General features: G+C 41.3%; 1 protein-coding gene across 1 annotated transcript in view; it reads right to left on the reverse strand.

Annotated features, from left to right (window-relative positions):
* Nucleotides 1–735: 735 nt before the first annotated feature.
* The window catches only part of LOC134224467 (uncharacterized), a 45,091-nt gene continuing 23,215 nt past the window's right edge, over nt 736–22,611 (reverse strand). Inside the window, exons 2-4 of the mRNA XM_062703823.1 lie at nt 15,696–15,753; nt 1,368–1,585; nt 736–1,311 (exon numbers count right to left, since the gene is read on the reverse strand). Of these exons, the coding sequence (XP_062559807.1) occupies nt 1,118–1,311; nt 1,368–1,585; nt 15,696–15,753 (470 nt within the window). The 3' untranslated portion in view covers nt 736–1,117. The remainder of the gene's footprint in view (nt 1,312–1,367; nt 1,586–15,695; nt 15,754–22,611) is intronic.

Here is a 22,611-nt window from a genome sequence, read left to right on the forward strand (position 1 = left end):
TAGGAAGAGGTTCAAGAGAAGACAATGTGAGCCACCCACCGCGAGTTTGCATCGGTGGTGACGAAATCGAGGTGGTAGAAGAATTTGTGTACTTGACTGCCGAAAATGATACCAGCAGAGAAATTCGGAGACGCATAGTGGCTGGAAATCGTACGTACTTTGGACTCCGCAAGACGCTCCGATCGAACAGAGTTCGCCGCCGTAACAAACTGACAATCTACAAAACGCTCATTAAACCGGTAGTGCTCTACGGATACGAGACCTGGACGATGCTCGTGGAGGACCAGCTCGCACTTGGAGTTTTCGAAAGGAAAGTGCTGCGTACCATCTATGATGGGGTGCAGATGGCGGACGGTACGTGGAGGAGGCGAATGAACCACGAGTTGCATCAGCTGTTGGGAGAACCATCCATCGTTCACACCGCAAAAATCGGACGACTGCGGTGGGCCGGGCACGTAGCCAGAATGTCGGACCGTAACCCGGTGATAATGGTTCTTGACAACGATCCGACGGGCACAAGAAGGCGAGGTGCGCAGCGGGCAAGGTGGATCGATCAGGTGGAAGATGACTTGCGGACTTTCCGTAGACTGCGTGGTTGGCGACGTGTAGCAATGGACCGAGCCGAATGGAGAAGACTCTTATATACCGCACAGGCCACTTCGGCCTTAGTCTAAATAAATAAATAATAATGAACAAAAAGTTTGTTTGTGATATCTGACGATACTCACGCGTTAATCGGTTTGATCCGAGAATTTGCTTTTATTTTCAGATAAATTTCAATTTGTTTGTTGTTATGTTTTCTTTTAGTCTTTGAATCGATCATACACATTTTATAGTTTAACCAACAACTTCCACTTCGTAAAATAAGATTTCTGATTATTGCATTTACCCTTGCCAATTGCCTATACATATATCAAGTTTAATACTGCTTATGTACTAATACTGAGCCAATGATTATCGCGTCGTGTACGCTTTCATTAATATACACTTATTCAACCATTTTTTTGCCAAACCTCATTTTTATTCAGAATCAAATTCTGGGAGAACTTCAACGAACTGTATTTTATTATGTTTACATCACCGCCTAACTATGGTGTCGGTTCATCCATCTGATACTTTACTGTGAATACTCGTTGATAACGGCCATCTCGTCCGCGAGGCTGCTGCCATGCTGGAATCCATTCGGTGAGGCTTCATCCACACCTTCAACCCCTCGGAAGAGCCGCTTGTTGAACTTGCCGTATCGATCGATTTCGTCAAAGTTGCGTTTTCCGTAGCCGGACATGCTGGGCCTCAGACGCGAGTTAAATCCTGACCAATGAGACAGGAATGAGAAATAGAGAAGAAAATTCATATAGGCCCATTACCTGCCCACTGATCGATCTCGTCGAAGTTGCGTTTGAACTCGTTGTTGCGTTTGCCACCGAATGTGGAGTAGCGATCGATTTCGTCGAAGTTACGCTTGTCGTACATCGGAGCGAGCCCACGGGCGTAGTAGTTGTACAGGAGGGTGCGCCGGTCCGAGTTGTTCAGCGATCGCTTGGTTTTCATCGAGCTTCCAGAGCTGGTGCCCGAAGCGAGGTGGCTGCGAATGATTAGGTTTTGAGATGTTTGGCGGGAAATGTAAACGGTCAGCTGGTAACAATGTTTTATAAATATAATCAACGTTCAATAATATATGCGGGGAGGTTCTATCATATTAACTGGTAACTGGGTTCGATTCCCGGTGCAACTAAAAAAATCGGGTTTAAGCTTTTCAAAGCTAATCATAATATAGGAATGAAAAAAGAAGGAAGCTTGCAGTTGGAAGTGGAAGTGATTCAAGAACACGCTGGGAGGTTATGATATTCTAAGCACAAAGAAGAGATCAGGAAAGGAAACATGAGTAAGCTATTCAAATACGGTGATGCCCCGCAGGTTAAAACCGAATGATGGCTATGACTGATGGCTTAGTGATCGAAAGGAGAATTATCTGAAAAAATTGGTGGTAAAATGACAACCTTTGTTATAATTTCTTATGTTTATCAGACAGGCCGGATAAGAACTAAATAAAAATGCATGTTAAAAGGTAGGATGGACTGCAAAAGTACCTACTGTGCAAAAAGATAGGACAAGGAAGGGTCAAGAATAGATTCCTTGAGCAGTACGGAGCTGGCAAGTAGAGCAAATTTCGCAACACAAATAACGCCTGCTACGCAAAGTAAGTGGAGTTGTCATTATTCTTGCCTTCCCATTTTTCCACAAGGAAAAGTGACATTACTCTCATACTTGAGCAGCTGAAGCTCAATTACAATGAGTGAAGCAAAAAATAATTCTTTTGATGATGCGTTAGGCATGGATGTGCTAAATCCCTTTGCCAATGGGGGGTTTGGCGAGGAGCGAGGAGTGACGGAGGCTGCAGCTAGCAGCACCAGAGTCTCCCCAGCAGTGATGGGGTATAGCCCTATCAGCACGCTCGGCGGTCCACTACTCGGGATGCGGGTGGTCGTCGAGGAACTCGATGATATCATCGAGCTCGCGAGCGCAAGGCAGAACATCAGTAAGAACTGAAGCAGAACCTTTGGATGATCCGCTAGGCTGTTCGAGTTGCAAGACAAGATAGGATGTGTTTGTCAGGCGGGTGGTGGGAAGAGAGAAGGCCGACAAAGGTGCCCAAACCGATGCCTTATCCTTCCTTTGAAGAGTGGATATGGCCCAAGAGGCGATTGATTTCGCCCTGACTTCCAATGAGGAAAAAACTGTACCTAACCCGAAACGGCTCAGGCAGCAATCCGGCGAAGGCGCTCAAGGGAACGCCAAGCGACGTGTGACAATAAAGGCCAAACGTTGTCTGGGCGGAGCTGATCGGGGTGCAGAGGAGCCCGAAGGGCGTCGACCCGAAAAGGTGACTTCTCGGCCCAGAAAGACGAAAGGCACCAACCAGACGCAAGTCGCTGCATCGCAAGAGGATACCAGGTGGCCGGTGCCATCGGAACAAGGGACCGAAAATCCCTGGCAGCTGGTCAGTATGGCAAAGCGGAAGTCGAACGCATCTCGACTCCAGCTAAGCTAAGAGGCGAACAAGGAGGCGAAGCTTTGTTGATGAAAACTGATAAGGAAAAGTACGCTGAAGTCCTTCAATCGACGCGGGCGGCCGAAAAGCTTTCGGCGCTGGGTCAGGACGTGCGAAGCGTCAGACGCACCAAAACCGGTGAAACGATCTTGGCTCTGAAACGCGGAGTGCAGGCTAGTGGGATTGACTACAGGAAGCTGGCCCAAGAGCTCTTGGGTGACGGCGACGAGGTAAGGTCGTTGGAGGCGGAAGTGACCCTCTAGTGAAGCAACTGGACGAGGTCACGAACGCCGACGACGTCAGAGACCAGTGCGGTACAGAGGTCGAGAAGTCTTTAGTCTTCAGTGTCTCGTAAGTCGAGTCAAGTACGAGACACTGAAGACGGCCTTACTGTTGAGGTCGAAATACGTATCTGTCAAGATACAATTAAGTGGTGGAATTCAATGGGATTGTACAAACTCGTCTTATGACAAGGGAAACTCCAGATGCATTAAGCCCGGACAGGTGCTATCGGTGCTTGGAGTCAGGGCACAAGTCCTGCAACTGTAAGGGTCCAGATCGTAGCAACATGTGTCGTCGTTATGGTGAGGAAGGACACAAGGCGCAGGAATGTGATTAGGCACCAAAGTGCCTCATCTGCGCCAGCTAAAAGCAAGCCTGTAACCACGTTATGGGTGGACCTTCGTGTCCCATCGGAGAGACGAACAAGAAGAAGCCGTGAAAGTAACACAGGTGAGAGTTACCATTGTGCAACTGCTGTGGTAGTCGGTTTCGGAATCGAGGACCGATGTTGCACTCTTTTCCGACCCGTACAACGTCCCTGTCGATAACGGCAATTGGGTGGCGGACGGGTCTGGGATGGCGGCTATTTGCACGACGGGCGGTAGCCGATGAGAAAATGTGCAGGTTGAGGATCAAAGGCCGGATCTTCAACTTCAGCATAATCAAAGGAAGCATTCTACGCGCAGCTGGAAAGTGAGTATTACGACAGCTGCCCAAGCCACGAAGTCAAAATCATCATAGGAGATTTGAACGCTCAAGTTGACCAAGAGGAGGAGCTTAGACCAACTATTGGGAAGTTCAGCGCTCACCGACTGAAGAACGAAAACGGTCTACAACTAATTGATTTCGCCGCCTCCAAGAATATGGCCATTCGCAGCACCTACTTCCAACACAGCCTCCCGTATCGATACACCTGGAGATCACCACTGCAGACCGAATCACAAATCAACCATGTTCTGATTGTTGGACGGCACTTTTCCGACATTATCGTCGTCAGAACATATCGTGGCGCTAACATCGACTCTGACCACTATCTGGTGATGGTTAAACTGTGCCCAAAACTATCCGTTATCAACAATGTTCGGTACCGACGACCGCCGCGGTACAACCTAGAGCGATTGAAGCAACCTGATGTCGCCACTTCATACGCATCTCGAGGCAGCGTTGCCGGAAGAGGGTGAGCTCGATGGGGCCCCTCTTGAGGACTGCTGGAATACAGTCAAAGTAGCCATTAACGACGCAGCGGAGAACAACGTCGGATATGTGGGACAAAGTCGACGGAACGATTGGTTCGACGAAGAGTGCAGACAGATTCTGGAGGAGAAGGACGCAGCGCGGGCGGTCGCGGTGCAGCGAGGTACCCGGCAGAACGTGGAACGTTATAGACGGAAGCGGAGACAGCAGACCCGCCTTTTTCAGGAGAAGAAACGCCACATGGAAGAAGCGGAGTGCGAGATGGAACAGCTGTGCCGTTCTCAAGAAACGCGCAAGTTCTATCAGAAGCTCAACGGATCCCGCAAAGGCTTCGTCCCGCGAGCCGAAATGTGCTTGGATAAGGATGGGAGCATCTTGACGGACGAACGTGTGGTGATCGAAAGGTGGAAGCAGCACTACGAGGAACATTTGAATGGCGCTGAGAGTACAGGCAGTGAAAGTCAAGGCAGCGATGAGATGATGATTTGTTCGTTGATTTCAAGGCGACATACGACAGTATAGACCGCGTAGAGCTATGGAAAATTATGGACGAGAACAGCTTCCCTGGGAAGCTTACCAGACTGATCAAAGCAACGGTGGATGGTGTGTTGTTGATGGACTCCAGTTCGTTCGAATCGCGCCGGGGTCTAAGACAAGGTGATGGACTTTCGTGCCTGTTGTTCAACATTACGCTAGAACAGGCCTGCCCAACCTTTTCATGCCACGGGCCAATTTTCCAAAATTAACACCGGATGGCGGGCCAAAAAAAAAAATCAAATTTTAAGTTTTTTCTCCTTTTTCCACAATGGCAAAAAAATCTTCAGAAAAAAACTAAACACTATTGAATTGCGTTCAATTTTTTTTTACGTAACAGGTCTTTTGATTGAAAAAAATTAACATGAAAGCTTTCGAGTTGGATAATAATAACAGCTTTATGTTCAAGTCATTGGGATGTTTGGTAATGTCTACCAGAAAAGCTAAGTCACTCGCCCAGAAGTGTCGCAATGCCAGTGCCGGCCCCATCGGTTGTAAGGCTACTTAAGTTTTTAGAGGAGCGTCAAGCACCTTCATATAGCTCCTCTCAGATCCTTTTCGGTAGTCGTTCCACTCATTGGGTTCAAAGCTACTAATTCCCCTGTGATTTAAAGATGATCAGCTACTTGCACCATGTTTTCAACATAGAATTTGAAGTACCGTGACCTGCCCTAATTCCGCGCATCGCTTAATACCGTGGTTTTCATAAAAAATCAGAATCTGGGTATCATGGACATCACATTATTTGGTAAAATGTTTAAACATAATATGTTTGAACATTTCACCAAATAATACGATGTCCATGATAGCCAGGTTCTGATTTTTGATGAAAACCACGGTATTAGGCGATGCGCGGAATTAGGGCAGGTCACGGTATACGGCTTTTCCGCGTAACGTAGTTTTCAAATCTTCTGCTAGAAGTTTTACTCACCGTGTTCCGAGGCAAATTAATGCTATTGAAGGAGACTTTTTCCTTAGGGCACACAATGCCGACAATAGCCGATGTGCATCCCTTAACAAGTTTTCCGTCATAGAATAGTTTCATTCGTTTTGCCAACATGTCAAACGTACAACGTGAAAACACAGTGTGTTTCATATCAACCTTTAGTTTCATTGGGTCACTCGGGTCAAACAATCCAGCCATTTCCAAATATGTATTTTAAAATATTATTCTTTGGTTTCAAATACGAATAAAAGGATTATTGGAACACATAAATTAAAGGGCTAGATTACCAGATTTTTGCGTTAACTAGTGATATCTTGCAGTATTTATTAATAAATTATAAGAAAGAAGCTTCTCGGGTCGCAAAGATAGACCTGTGGGCCGGTTATGATGTAAATATAAATAATGGGTAATGAGTTACTCACTGGTTGAGCTCAAATAGACTCCAAAAATGGAGGTTGGGGATGTTTATTTGAATGCATCACGATTAAAAAGTTGTAGGTGGATTTGAATAAATTTTAAGTTTTTCCCATATATATTTCCACATAAACATAAAGTAACTTCGCGCCACCCCTAAATGGTCACCGAATTGCCTGAAATTTTGCCAGAACTCGTATATTATCAAAATGATGCTAATAGACATATGGGAGTTGTAATTTTCAAACATTTTTGAAATGTGAACTGCCCTACTGTACACTCGCCTGAAACGTGAAGCAACAAAAGTTGGACTGGTGGTGAATGCGTCAAAGACAAAGTACATGCTTGTGGGCGGAACCGAGCGCGACAGAGCCCGCCTGGGAAGCAGTGTTACGATAGACGGGGATACCTTCGAGGTGGTCGAGGAATTCGTCTACCTTGGATCCTTGCTAACGGCTGATAACAATGTTAGTCGTGAAATTCGAAGGCGCATCATCTGTGGAAGTCGGGCCTACTACGGGCTCCAGAAGAAACTGCGGTCAAAAAAGATTCGCCACCGCACCAAATGTGTCATGTACAAGACGCTAATAAGACCGGTTGTCCTCTACGGACATGGACAATGCTCGAGGAGGACTTGCAAGCATTCGGAGTATTCGAAAGACGGGTGCTTAGGACCATCTTTGGCGGTGTGCAAGAAGACGATGTGTGGCGGCGAAGAATGAACCACGAGCTCGCCCAACTCTACGGCGAACCCAGTATCCAGAAAGTAGCTAAAGCCGGAAGGGTACGATGGCCAGGACATATTGCAAGAATGCCGGACAGCAACCCTGCAAAGATGGTGTTCGCTTCCGATCCGGCAGGTACGAGACGGCGTGGAGCGCAGCGAGCGAGATGGGCAGACCAGGTGCAAAACAACTTGGCGAGCGTGGGGCGTATCCGAGGATGGTGAGATGCTGCCTCGAACCGTGTATTGTGGCGTCAAATTGTTGGTATGGAGGTAGTTTTCAAGAACGGCGGTGTGAAAGTGTTCAAAGACGGTGAAGTCGTTGCGAGCTAGGGTTGCGAGTGGCCAGCGCCGTGGATTGCAATATGGGATGGACTTTTATGCGATGAACGAAGCAGCTTCTTTGCTGTTTCGTGCGGGAAGATTCTGAAGTGCAATGAACTATGGCATCGACGTTTCGACCACTTGAGGGAGAAGAACTTGGAAAACATTATGAAGAAAAAGATGGTGAAAGGTATTGACAAGAGTGTTTGTGATGAGAAAAATGAAATGTATTGCAAGTCTTGCATCGAGGCAAAGTAGACTTGGAAACCGTTTTCTGAAAGCTCGGGAAAGAGATCGTCTCGTGTGTTAGAGCTGATTCACACAGATGTGAGTTTCATCGACGAATGGAGTAGATTCACCATCATCTACCGGATGCAGTTCAAGAGTGAGGTGCTAGATTGCTTCAAGCAATACGAGGCAATGGTGACGGCGAAGTTCGAGCACAAAATATCGCGCATTCGGTGTGACAACGACGCTGAGTACCGAAATGCAAATTTTGAACGTTTCTGTCGTAAGAGAAGAATCCAGATGGAGAGTACTGTACCATACACACCAGAACAAAACGGCGTCAGCGAGCGAATGAACCGAACACTGGTGGAGAAGGCACGAGCGATGCTTTTCGGTTCCATTATGCGCTCTTTTGGATGGTAAAACTCCTTCCGAGTTGTGGAGGGACACAAACCTGATGTGTCTGGATTACACGTATGGGGAAGTCCTGCGTATTGCCATGTACCGAAGGAACGTCGTAAGAAGTTGGATAGCAAGACATGGGAAGGGATTTTTCTCGGATACCACTGTAACGGATACCACTGAAAGTGGTAGTGCTGCGCGATGTGATCATCAACGAGACTGGTGACAAAGCTCAGGAGAAAAATGAATTGTCTGATGTAGTGGAGATCAGAAAACAGCGGTTTAATTCTGACTCTGGAAGCGAATCCGACGATTGCAGTGATAGTGAAACCGAAGAAACAGGTAATGGTCTGGATAGTCTGGATGTTTCAGCAGATCAATACGAGGACTGTGAAAATTCAGCAGAGGATTCAGATTCGACAGAGGAACAAGATACAGCATCAGGGCATCAGGAGGTCGCGATCGTTGTGCTAAGAACCACCAATATGGCACAAGGATTACGATATGAGTTGTGCCATGGCTTTGAGTGCAATGACGAGACGAGGAAGGAAGATGAGGAAGGAAGGAGGACGAGATGAGGATGCGTGACGATTGGCCGACGTGGAATACTGTCATCGGTGAGGAAATGAAGTCCCACGAGAAGAATGTGAACTGCCACAAGGAAGGAAGGCCGTATATTGCAAGTGGATGTTTGGTATTAAACGTGGCGAAGACGGAGGTGTCAACCGATACAAGGCTAGGCTGGTGGCGCGTGGATTTAGCCAGCGATACGGATACGACTACATCGATACGTATGCTCCAGTGGCAAGGTTGGGCACGGTCCGAACGGTACTAGCTATGGCGAACCAGGAACGTCTAGAAGTCCATCAGATGGACATCAAGACGTCGTTTTTGAACGGAAATCTTCGGGAAGAAATATTCATGACGTTGCCAGAAGGTATGGAAGGTACACCGGGCAAAGTCTGCCGGCTGAATCGAGCGTTTTACGACCTTAACCAGGCATCTAGGGCCTGGAACGAGAGGTTCCATGGACTGGTGACCAAGCTTGGATTTCGGCGTAGCGAGAATGATCGTTGTCTGTACGTACGAGGAGAAGGCAGTTCGATGCTATTTTTGCTGTTATATGTCGACGACATTCTTATTGTTGGACGGAATTTGGTGGAGATTTCAAAGTTGAAGAAGCGTTTAGTACAGTATGGCCCATAAAAAAAATGCGAAAATATTTTTAAACTTATGTTTTTTACATTAAATGGTTATTTCTACTATTCATACATATGTGTAAGCAAAAACATTTGTATCTAGTGAATGTATTAATGAAAAAAAATGTTACTATGTAACATAGCCTCTCAACTATGTAACTACGTAACTATAATTTTGATGTTTTTGCATTTTTTATGGACCATACTGTAGATTTGGCATGGAGGGTTGTAAACCGGTTACAACGCCAATGGAGTGTCCTTTGAAATTGACGAAGGGAATTGAAAAGGATAGAACAACTCAACCATATAATATCTGCACTGAAACCACTGTGCGACGAAGCAACCCCCATCGTTAGTGATGCGCTCATGCAGCGTTGCGCGCGAAGAGAAAAGGAGAGAAAAGCCAGTTGTCAATGAATTTGTTTCATTATCTTTTTGTTACTGAACATGAATAAATACGTTTTTGTATTTGCTTTGTAAATCGCGTTGTTTCGTTTCTTGTTCCATATTCCCGGCCGAATTTCCAATCCCTCAAGAGAAGCAGCACTACGAGGGACATTTAAATAGCGCCGAGAGTACAGTGAAAGTCGAGGCAGCAGAGGAGATGACTACGTCAGTTCAGCGAACGATTGAAGCCAACCAGCGCCCGCCTTGAGGATGAGTTAAGGATGGTATCGGAGCTGAGCTCATCAAGATGGGCCCGGAAAAACTGGTCACTTGCCTTCACAAACTGATAGTCATAATCTAGGAAACTGAACAGCTACCGGAGAAGTGGAAGGAAGGGGTCATATGCCCCATCTACAAGAAAGGTGACAAACTGGAGTGTGAGAACTCTCGAGCGATCACCATCCTTAATGCTGCCTTCAAAGTGATATCCCAAAGCATCTTCCGACATCTGTCACCATTACCCGAGCAAAGCTTGAGAGCAAATCGATAACTAATTTTGTTCTTGTGAAATCGCCTAATTTTGATAACTCAGGTTGATATCCTTTTGGTTGGAGATCGAAGTGTGCCGTGTAAACAAATGGACGTATTTTTGTTTTATAAAAAAATTGTTTCCGTCAAAAACAGAAAAAAAGTGTTATTAAAAAATATAAAAGGTGTGCGGAATATTCAAGGACGAAAGAAGAAAGAAAAAATCAACCAGAATATAGAAAGTCATGTATGAGGAGCAGCAACACCTGTAACACCTGTCGACGTATAAGAGGACCTAATGCCATGTACATACTACTTCCGGAGTTTGGTATCAATTTGATAATTTCTATTATCAGTAATATGGTGACCATGCAGGTATTTAAGAACATTCATACTTAGTGCCAGGTCATTTGGACGCTGCTGCCATACTTCTGAGGATGCTGCCCAATTTTCGTCCTTGAGGCGTTGAGTAGCTCAGTTGTGAGACTCATTTCCTGGGGCAGTTTGGGATTTTTCTATATTGTAGAAATTTTTTTTGGCTTGTATTTCGCAGAGTGTGCCAGTGAAATCAAATAATGCGTGATAAGATTGGACAAGTTTATTCAATAGTCGTTATGAAACCTCCCCTAACCGAATGGCGTATTGTTTACACGTTTTACTAAGTTCTTCAATATCAGGTACCCCAAACAACCATCGACAATATTACTAATAGGCCACATTTTTATCTTTAATGTGAATGCTTTAAATATTTCTAGTTTGTATGCATTGTCCTTAATTCATGATGTTATCAGTTATCTTAACTTCGAAAATAAGACATAAAACAGACTTAATCCTTATTTAGGATGGTCCAGTTCTTTAAATTTTCATAATATTTTTTTCCATCAATTGAAATTAATTTGGAAAATAGCTTACACTGCTGCATCATACGAACAGGCAACTGGGTGGAGCTAATAATTCAACAAGCGATTGCATTTTCATTGCACACCCCCCGTTGTCGAAATTATCCCCTCCTCCCCTATGTATAGGGGTATGGTCACCAAACACCAAAGTCATGTTGAATATTTGTATGTTTTTTAAACTCCTGGTTAGGAAATTTTTTACCGTTTTTGTTAACTTTTTTGGTGTAACGCCACTAAAATTTAAAAATGCTTAGTATAAAAATTGCATTCAATATACATTCAAGATATATTTATAAATACTTGTATTGAATCGGCTGACATCTATAAAAAAAACACAAATACAATCTAGTTGGTGTTCCAGAATTTTGATATTGAGGTGCCCCCACTTAGTTAGTTCGTTGAAATTTCTATTCATCTCTATGTAAATGAAAACCAGCAACTATCTATTAGTTTCTCTCACGGGTAACGAGTAAACTGTACATTTCTCGCTTAATTTTTCAGAGGACCTAGATAGCATTTTTTTCATGCATTGGTTTGAGTATTGCAAGCAACAGACTAATATGAAAGCTTTTGATTGCAGTACTCAAATTGATTTGTGAGGAAGGTGTTGTTTTACCTTTTGAAAAGTTAAGCGAGATTTCTTTTGTGTTGTCCGCTTGGTTAATTTGTTTTCTTTTTATCGTGTACTAGTTAATCCACATTCCCGGTAATCCATAACAAATGTATCACTGCATGGAAAACATTCTCTTTTATTGTCCCCAATCACAACTCGTATTTAACATTCTTTATTACGATTATTTAAACATTTTTTTCTATTAAACCTATACATCAAATTGTTTTGTGAGAAACAGAGTAGAACATGATATGCCAAATATACGGTAAGATAATCGTTTTGAACATAAAGTGTACTGGCGTCTTACTACGTTTCCGTGCTAAACAAATCGAGTACACGTTTTCATACCGAGATTTAGGTATATGTTGAAAATATTGCAGGCCAGTTTTTCTTTTCATTTTTCGTGCGCAGAACGATCCCACGATCACCAAAATGTTTTGTTCTACGTTGTGCAAATGAGTAAATTAATTAACAAATACAGAACAATCGCGAAATCTCGCGCTTAGTTTCATGCACGGCTGTGTGGATCGATTTCTCTTCGTCGATGTTTTCTTTTCATTATTGTACCGAATTGTGCTGGTTTGTCGATAATTTAATAGTTCGGTGTGATAAAGGATGATTGTGTATCTTGCACCAGAATCTATAATCATGGTTGTAGCTTTTGAAACAATTGAGTTATTAACAAACTATAAAATCGATTGAGAGGGGTCGGTTAATACAGTTGCGCCCCTGTTTGTTTGTTTAAATTAATTACCCGAGCAAAGCTTGAGAGCACATCGATAACTGATTTTGTTGTTGTGAAATTGCCTAATTTTGATAACTCAGGTTGATATCCTTTTGGTCGTTTTAACGGTTAAAAGATCAAAATCTACAGCAGAAAATCTTACTGTGACATCAAATCGAAAACTATTCCTGCTATCGATGAGAGCAAATCGAAAACTAATTTTGATATTGGTTCTGATAACAAAATTAGTACACAGTGTGCTGTCAGATCATACAATTTAGAAATCTACAGCAAAATGAGATCAAAATATGTAATCAATCATGATGATTCATATTTGAAAACAAATTATGATTTCGATTTGATGTCAAAATCAAAATATGTTTTCTATATGCTCTCATTATGTTTTCAGACTTTGCTCGGGTAGCAAATGAAATTAGTGCGCGTCCGATTGTGTTTCCTTTAATGAGCAGAACGATCGCGCGATCATAGAGATATCAGGCTTTGCGTTGTGCGGGTAAATAAATTAATTACAAAATAAAAATTTTGTGCGTGTTCTATCGTGTTTCTATTGGTACGCAAAGCGATCGCGCGATCATCGAAATATTTTGTTCTGCAAAGTGCGGTCGTCATCAAACTACACGCTACACACGGCAAACCGTTTACCAAAACGAACCCTGCTACACTTCCTACCCCATATATCCAACATCCCAGTGATTTCTCGTGGAAGTGCAGATGACTCGTCGGCTTCCATTAAAGCGAGTATCACGTCAACAATTTCCTACCTATTCCCTAATTGACCTGCATTCGGACACGGCCGGCGCTGGTATTGCTTGACTTTGGGTCACCAGTTTTTACACATTGAGGATGATGTTAGTCCCAAACACCATCTGTTGGTTCTCTGTGTAATAACAGCTGACCTGGCAATAACGGAGTAGCAACCGTGGGCGGTCAATCCCCGAGCAAAGCTCTAGAGCAAATCGATAACTAATTTTGTTATTGTGAAATCGCTTAATTTTGATTACTCAGGTTGATATCCTTTTGGTCGTTTTAACGGTTAAAAGATCAAAATCTATAGCAGAAAAATCTTACTGTGACATCAAATCGAAAACTATTCCTGCTATCGATGACAGCAAATCGAAAACTAATTTTGATATTGGTTCCGATAACAAAATAAGTACACAGTTTGATGTCAGATCATACGATTTAGAAATCAACAGCGAAATGAGATCAAAATATGTAATCAGTCATGATGATTTATATTTGAAAACAAATTATGATTTCAATTTGATATCAATATCAAAATATGTTTTCTATATGCTCTCATGATGTTTTCAGACTTTGCTCAGGTCATGCTCATGCTCATGCTCATGCTCAGGTTGATATCCTTTTGGTCGTTTTAACGGTTAAAAGATCAAAATCTACAGCAGAAAAATCTTACTGTGACATCAAATCGAAAACTATTCCTGCTATCGATGAGAGCAAATCGAAAACTGATTTTGATATTGGTTCCGATAACAAAATAAGTACACAGTTTGCTGTCAGATCATACAATTTAGAAATCAACAGCAAAATGAGATCAAAATATGTAATCAGTCATGATGATTCATATTTGAAAACAAATTATGATTTCAATTTGATATCTATATCAAAATATGTTCTCTATATGTTGTCTTTATGTTTTCAGACTTTGCTCGGGTAGTGAATGAGTTCGTGGAAAGTAATCAAGCCACTCGACAACGGAACAGATCTTTGCTGTACGGAAAATCCTTCAAAAATGCCAGGCCCCAACGCACCATCTGCTCATCGGTTTCAAGGCGGCATACGACACTATAGACCGCGTAGATTTATGGAAAATTGTGGACGAGAACAGCTTCTCTGGGAAAGTTACCAGACTGATCAAAGCAACGATGGAAGGTGTTCAAAATTGTGTGAAGATTTCGGGCGAAAACTCTAGTTCGTTCGAATCTACTAACACTAAAACTAAGACCTTTGTGCCTGTTGTTCAACATTGCGCTAGAAGGTGTCATGCGGGAGAGCCGGGTGTAACAGCCGGGGTACGATTTTCAACAGATCCAATCAATTACTTGTTTCGCGGATGACATGGATATTGTCGGCCGAACATTTGCAAAGATGGCAGAACTGTACAACCGCCTGAAACGTGAAGCAACAAAAGTTGTACTGGTGGTGAATGCATCGAAGGCAAAGTACATGCTAGTTGGCGGAACCGAGCGCGACAGGGCCCGCCTTGGAAGCAATGTTACGATAGACGAAGATACCTTCGAGGTGGTCGATGAATTCGTCTATCTTGGATCCTTGGAAACGGCTGCTAATAAGTTAGTCGTGAAATACGAAGGCGCATCATCTGTGATAGTCGGGTCTACTACGGGCTCCAGAAGAAACTGCGGTTTCTTCTGAAAATATGTCATGTACAAATTGCTCATAAGACCGGTATACCGGTACAATACACGGATCAAGGCCGCATCTCTTCATCCTCGAATGCGCCCCATATAATTATCTACCTGGTCAGCCCACCTCGCTCGCTGCACTACACGCTGTCTCGTACCTGCCGGATCGGAAGCGAACACCATCTTTGCCTTGATCCGTGTATTGTGGCGTCAAATTCTTGATTCAGTGTAATTTGTTTAGATGTAAGCTAAATTAATGAAAAAAAGAATGCCTTGCAATTTACAATTAAAAAACAGTTACTTTTGGTGCAATCATGTTTTACACGCAAACAAATGGAGAGAGAAACTCCGGGTTCTAAATAATAATTCCAAAGCCTACTTTCCATCTCAATTTTTAGACATCAAGTCAAGTCAAGGGCTACAGTCAAGTATATGATCAGGATAAGATAAATTATCAATAAATGACTGATGATGCTCAAATTTGGCCTAAACATTCGTTGCATATCAAAGAATATTGTGGCCAAATTTCATAAAATTTGGTCGACAAAACCCCCCTGACAATAATAGAACAAAACCTGCCAAAGCCGTCTTTTCCCCTATCTCATATCCCCTCTAATTTATTAATATCTCATGAGGTGAACGGATTTCGGTACCACACAATAACATCAAGAATGCTTTTAGAGTAGTAAATACTACCAGGCGAGATTCATAGCCGAACAAGGGACAGTTTGTTCGTCATACTGATTTTAATCATGTTTTGGATATCTACCATATTATACTTTTAAATATTTGACTATATAATGCCACTTATGCCATTAATTAGATTTTAATTTCAATTACCTTCTTTCCTTTTCTCCACCACTGCTTATGTGTTGATCCGTTGGAGATACCTGAGAAACTTTAACGACAAACAACATTTTATGAATAGGAATTAAAGTGCATAACAATTATAGTGCAAATAGAATAAAAAACAATGCGCAGGATTCAATGAACTTTTATCTTTATTAGTACAAACTAAATCGTAGTTTATAAAGATGCATCCGTGTAGCCGGTCTTTGTACGATTCCGTCTCCGATACACATCCTATTTGGTTAGATTACATTCTTTATTCAGGGACATTCATCATTAAAATGCGATAAGGATGGCGGTAGAGAGATCAAGATTTTTTTAACGTGTTTTAATACCTTCACTAATCTGTTATTTTGCAACCATTCCTATCCTTGTCCCATTTCTCACAACCATTATTCTACATTGTATTTATGAAGATTAAAATTTAAATAACATAGTTGAAAAAATGCGTTTAGGGGTAAACAGTCAAAAATAATTGTTTCTATTCTCCGCCGTTCGGGGGAAATTATTTCTTCAACAGATTTCCACCGCCGATCGAGTCCAGCGAACGCTTCAGCAGGTTTCCTCCACCGATCGAGTCGAGCGAGCGTTGATTGCGTCCAAAGGTGCTGGTCCGGGATGGGACCATCTCCAGCGGGGACGGCCCTCCGTTCAGCAGCAAGCGGTTGAAGTAGAGATACTCTGTGGGATGCGGAAAGCACCGTGCGAATTAATACAGGCGTAATGTTGATTAGATGCCGAAATGATGGGACGGGTACAGATACCTGAATTTTGTATGAGATGTTACATGAACACACACACATATACACTTGGACTGGACACATTTAATATTCACGTGGGACAGACGAAATGCAACACTTATTTGCTCTGGCGAGGGTGGTCGGTTTTTTTTTTCGTGGCGAGTATGGACTACGACGGCTTGGCAAAGTGTAGCCAAGACAAGTAGCAGATGATTGATTGTGAGCTGAATTAATTCTAATTCGAGAATAGTAGTCGTAATTAAGAGGATTTGAGGTTCAATTAACGTAGAGTGTGGAAGTTTTTTTTTCTTCTGGTGAGTTGGTTGCCGGAAAACGCGTGTTATGAGTGTCTTTTCTTCTTATGGATTCTTGATTACTTAAACAAGCAACAAACGAATATCAATAGAAAAAAATACATTCGAACAAGAAGTAAAATGCAACTCGTAAGTCCGAAAAAAAGGCTTTCATTGCGTATTTTATCTTTTGAAAGTAACAGGCAAGTTTAGTTTAGGCAAATCTTGATCCAGTCAATGCCAACCCCATTTTCCAACGTGATAGTTAGAATAAATCTATTGCAGAGGATTTAAAAATAAAATTTTCTCATAAAAGCTGTTCTAAAACTTTCTTTGGCTCTCATGACACCGATTGAAAGGCAATCAGTTTAAACAGTGCAATTAATTAGGTGAAAGAGTGGCAAAATCGGGAGATTTTTTCTAAGGAAAATATTTTTGCATGACTACCCAGCATTACGGGTTGAATCCTCCAGCCCTTTTAGTCCAAATTCTTTCAAAATATTTTCGATTAACAGATGTCTCCTAAAAATGTTTTTACGAAGCTTGTTTCAGGGTGTCCTAGCAAAGCTGTTCTATAAATTCTGACTAACTTGTAGCTTGTACAGTAATTTATCTAAGATATTTTTACAGGAGCTTCACTAGAAATTTATCCAAAATTTTCGTTACAGGCTTCAGACTTTATCAAAATGAATTTAGAGAAGTTAATTTGAAAGATATTCCATGAATTACTGAAGCTTCATCACGAATGCATCCAACTCTACGAAATGTTTCGTCCAGGCAGATGACCTAATTCAGTCCAAATTTGATTCTCTTAATTGGTACGGTTCAGGGGTAGAAATATAAATTGATTTCCACTGCTATTTGAGGATTTGATCTTCCCAATTTTTTTCCGCGTTTCCTTTTCGACAGAATTTACCTTAACTACAATTTTTGATGACGACTTAAATCGAATGGCATTGATAGAGACTCACCAAAGAGGCAAATGACTAACCTAAAAGCTGCTAGCGTTTTGCCACCAAACTCAAAACTCATATCGTTACTTTGACAACGGTTTTTGTTCTTCCAAATTGAACTAACAATCTGATTTTAAAATTAAAATGTTGGAAAACACGATGTGCATATGAACAGCAAGTGGAATATTCAATCCAAAAAATGTATTGAAGATAACCATTTACCCTTGAATTAAATCTTTCACGCACTGAGCAAATGCACAATGAGTTTTCCTACATTGTAATGAATGTCCATGTCGGGTGTCCAATACCCGTAAAATAAGGCAATTAACATTGATTGAACTGATTTTAAAAATTATTTTCAATCATCTGCCTACTGAGGTCCTGGCTTTAAATTTTTCCATACTGCCCATAAAGACGCACGATGGGATCGAAGTGTGCTGTGCTCGTGAATGGACGTTATATTTTTTGTTGTTGCAGCTCCTTGTTGTTTCGGCCGATGAAATTCCGAAAAACTTCGCGTCGCCATTGGCGTTAGTTCGTGGAAAGTGGAAAACAGTCAAAAATCGACGATATCGCCAGCTTGGATGTTTTTTTCTTCGGGCACGCTACGGAACTGTTCCGCAGGTGATTGCAGTGCAGTGTCGTGATAGTAAAACTTGGTGGAACTCTGGGGTTCCAGAGAAGAAAACAGCTTTAGTTGTCCTGGATTCTTCTTGCATAGGATGGTCGTGCGCGTGCTGCGGCGGAGGAATAGGCTGCAATTCCCTACAGTAGCCAGGTAGACTGGATCAATTATGGACATTTGAAAAACAAGCCGGCTGACAAGAGTTTGAGTTTTAAACATATAAATAATATGTGCTTTAATTTTACTGCTCCATTCTATTCAATATTTTAAATATGTTTGTAGCAATTGCTTCCTCTTTTCTTGTGTTTGTTACTTTTTTCTCGTTCCAGAGAGCGAACAAAAGCGCCTAAACCTAGGTCTATATATCCTCGGAAAGAATTATAACGCATTCGCTGAATTTTATACAAAATAATCATGTATTAGCATCAAAATATCAATTTCTAGCTATTAGATTGGCATTCCAGCCTGAAATGACCTCAACTTTCAATTAATGACTGTTTTATGTATTCATGTTTACTGAGAAGGCACATTCTAGTTGGAAATAATTATTGAGCCACCACTTTTAAATGGCGCTCCATTAAAGTTTATGTGATTGGAGTCGAGCCAGCCTAGGGCTACAAGTCTCTCTAATAAAGACAAAAAAAGTTTATGTGGATTTTGGAACATAATCGCGGAACATAATCCATACCACTCAAGTACCCTAGAATAATTATTCCGGAGACAGGTGGCCAAAGCCAATTCTCAATTTTAGAAACTAGAGAACTAACCGGTTAGTTTGGTAGGTGAATCGTCAAAATCGGTACAGAATGAAAGAAGTTATGAGTGCCTAAAAAGTATCAAGGGAGGATAAGGGACCATACTGTAGTGATGTATAGAGCAGTGAAAGTATTAAACATAGCAGCCACTGGTTTATGATGAACGTAAGAAAAAGATTATTACAAATCAGTCATCCAACTAATATTGAGGAAGTCGGAAGCTAAAATGGAGGTCTATCAAATATCCGGTCACACACATACGTTCATGGAAACGCATGGTTGCTCACCATGGTATCACTCAGGTATAATCTGTTTGTTCTTACGCTGGCATTTTTGAAGTACAATGGGGTTGCTTTTTCCAAGTTTATTTAAAAATGACTATTTGCGGATGGGGCCTTCCTTAGCCGTGCGGTAAGATGCGCGGCTACAAAGCAAGACCATGTTGATGGTGGCTGGATTCGATTACTGGTGCCGGTCTAGATAATTTTCGGATTGGAAATTGTCTCGACTTCCCTGGGCATAAAAGTATCATCGTGTTAGCCTCATGATATACGAATGCAAAAATGGTACCTTGGCTTAGAAACCTCGCAGTTAATAAACTGTGGAAGTGCTTAATGAACACTTAAGCTGGAAGGCGGCTCCGTCCCAGTTGGGGGATGTAATGCCAATAAGAAGAAGAAGAAAAACAATTAAAAAAGTTTACCTAACAAAAAAAATGATGAATTTTGACATTTGGTGAGTACATTCGTAAACATATAATATACGTTGAAAAACTGGACTCAACGAACTGAACCGAAATCGTCTATTAATTTAATAGCCGTTAAAACTGTCACCCGATGAAAAGGTGAGATGTTTACAGTTTCATTGCAGTTGAACTTTTTCATTGGCTTGAGGAAATGCTTGTACCCCACTTATATTGCTACTTGATTTGATTAAGTTCTTCTTCTCAATCACGTAGTTATGCTTAAGATTCGTATTTTGGCTGGGCAACTATGAATTTTGAATAAGAAAAAAGATTTTTGTTATAGGGTAGAATGCCCAATAGCGAAATTTTGCCCTTTTTGTCATAAGGAGTAGAAATTTTCAACATATTAATTCTGCTTGACATCTAATACCAAGTTTTGCATCCCCTCTTCACGATACATACATAAAACACTCAAATACACGACGTTATTCGTTGAAATTAACATTTTAAAGTCTGACTAAATTCGCCCTATAGTAGACCCCCTGGGGGTCCATAATAGGAATTTGCTTCCCTATAGTCGACATTTCATTTGATTTTTATGTTCCGTTTCGGGACGTTCTTCTTCCCTATTATGGACCCCCCAAAATATTCCTATAGTGGACACTCTCATGTTTATTTTTTATAGAATTGTAAAAAATCATTTAATTTTACTTTCCATAGCATTTCCAATGCATGTAATCAAATCATAGGACTGTAAGGTAGGTTCTCCCGATGGAATTTCATAGCAAAATGTTTACATTGTGCTGTAATAATGCAAAAATGGCTAGAGGGTCCACTATTGGTTGGGGGTCCACTATAGGACACTTGACCCTAGTTGCTTTTTTATCACTTCTCTTAAAACAAACAACTCAATTTCTTCATAGGTGCTCCCGCTTGCTCTATTCTACAGCTTTTTTAAATATGTTACGAAAAATCAAGCAGGATCAAACCGTCTAAGACGAATTAAGTACTGTCCATTTAATTCCACCAGTGAATTTTCGTTATCTTTGCAGATACGTATTTCGACCACAACTGTGTGGTCGTCTTCAGTGTCTTGTACTTGACTCGACAAGCAGGATCGTCAAATGTGAAATGTTATCTGGCTATAGGCAAGTGGCAGGAACACCTCCATTTGACGGTTCACTACATGTGACTGTCGACACATTGCCCGATTGTTTTGATGACTAATGATGTGACTATCAGTTGTGATTCACATTGGGCCTACTTCGATTGAATATTTGCTTTATATACAGTCGCCTCTCCACATCTCGATATTGAAGGGACCATCGAGATAGGGAGAGATCGAGGAATGGAAGGAAAATTGAAATGGGTACTAGATCCAAAAAAGCTCGTTGCTATGAAAAACGACAACAAAACAAATGTCGTTTCCTGTTGTTGATATGTTTGTTATTGTTCAAAGATGGTCTAGTAGCCTACAAATTTGAACATATCGACATAAGAAGAGTGAATCCTGAACCAAATATGATCAGAACACATCGAGATAGAGAGATGTCGAGATAGGGAGGTTATCGAGATACAGAAACCCAAATGTACGTAAATTGAAGGGACTAAGGAAACCATCGACATAGGGAGAGATATCGAGATATAGAACATCGAGATGTAGAGAGTCGACTGTAGTAAACTAGAGTGATTCAAATTTTGACTTGTTTGCCCCTTCCGATGCTTAAACGATTGCATTTGCCATTTTAACAATCCTCTTAAATTTTTACCAATTTGGATGTAATTTGATTGTGCACACGTCATTTGAAGTGTGTGTGGAAATTACTGTGAGATGGCCCATGAACTATTTATATATAATCAACACATTGGCGACATAGTATACTTCTTAAGCTGAAAGGCAGTTGTTGTTTTGGGAGCAAAGTTGGGAAGAAAACAAAAATACTAAAAAATACTAAATAATATTCTTGATATTGATGTTATGATTTTAGGTGTTAAATTGAATTTCCCACGATTAAGTATGCCCTTAATAACTTTTCGTGTAAGCATCAAATCTTTTCGACCTGTTTCCTGTTTCTATGTTGCCTATGTTCTCATATGCTTTTAGCATGAAAGTAACTGTTTTCATAGTAATTTTCATACAAACATCAAACTGCACGTGCTTACTTATGCTGCTGCTCTGCTTATTAAAATGGTAAATGCAATCGTTTAAGCATCGGGGGGCAAAAAAGTCAAAATTTGAATCACTCTAATAGTAAACGGCAAGCGCTGTTTTACTGCCACACAACATTGCTTTTCTCTAAATTCATTTTTGTAATAATATCTTATGTTTATTCTGTCTTCTGTTGCAATCTGTTTGACGGAAAACAAATGCTTACAAAACAATTTTTATTTTGCAACTGTTAAAATATTATAGATTTTTAACAGAAGCAGCGTAAGAGGTGCTTCAGACAATCATAAGCTTAAAAGTGAACACATTATTTACCTCTGATCAAAAAAATGACACGGATGTCATCATCAAGGTTCGTTAATTACTATTCAGTCGAGTTTCACTCAGATTTCGTGGAAAATTACTGAAAATTATTAATTTTAAAACTATCCCATAACTGCAAGCGATTTTCCAGTATCATGAGACACTATCTTTAAAAGTATTTTTTGCAAGCAATTTTTTGCTAAGTCCAAGTAAATTGCACCAATCCTAGACAGTGTTAAAGCAAGAGCGATGGCAGTACTTACAGCAGTGATGCTTCGAACACGACAATTTCCGAAGCACCAAAAATGTATTTTATACATACATTAGGGGGAGATCCTTTACAGAAGAAAACATTTAGAGTAGTTACACGTTTCATTCGTTTTAAA

The sequence above is a fragment of the Armigeres subalbatus genome, chromosome 3 (genome assembly GCF_024139115.2).
Source record: "Armigeres subalbatus isolate Guangzhou_Male chromosome 3, GZ_Asu_2, whole genome shotgun sequence".
Taxonomy (NCBI): domain Eukaryota; kingdom Metazoa; phylum Arthropoda; class Insecta; order Diptera; family Culicidae; genus Armigeres; species Armigeres subalbatus.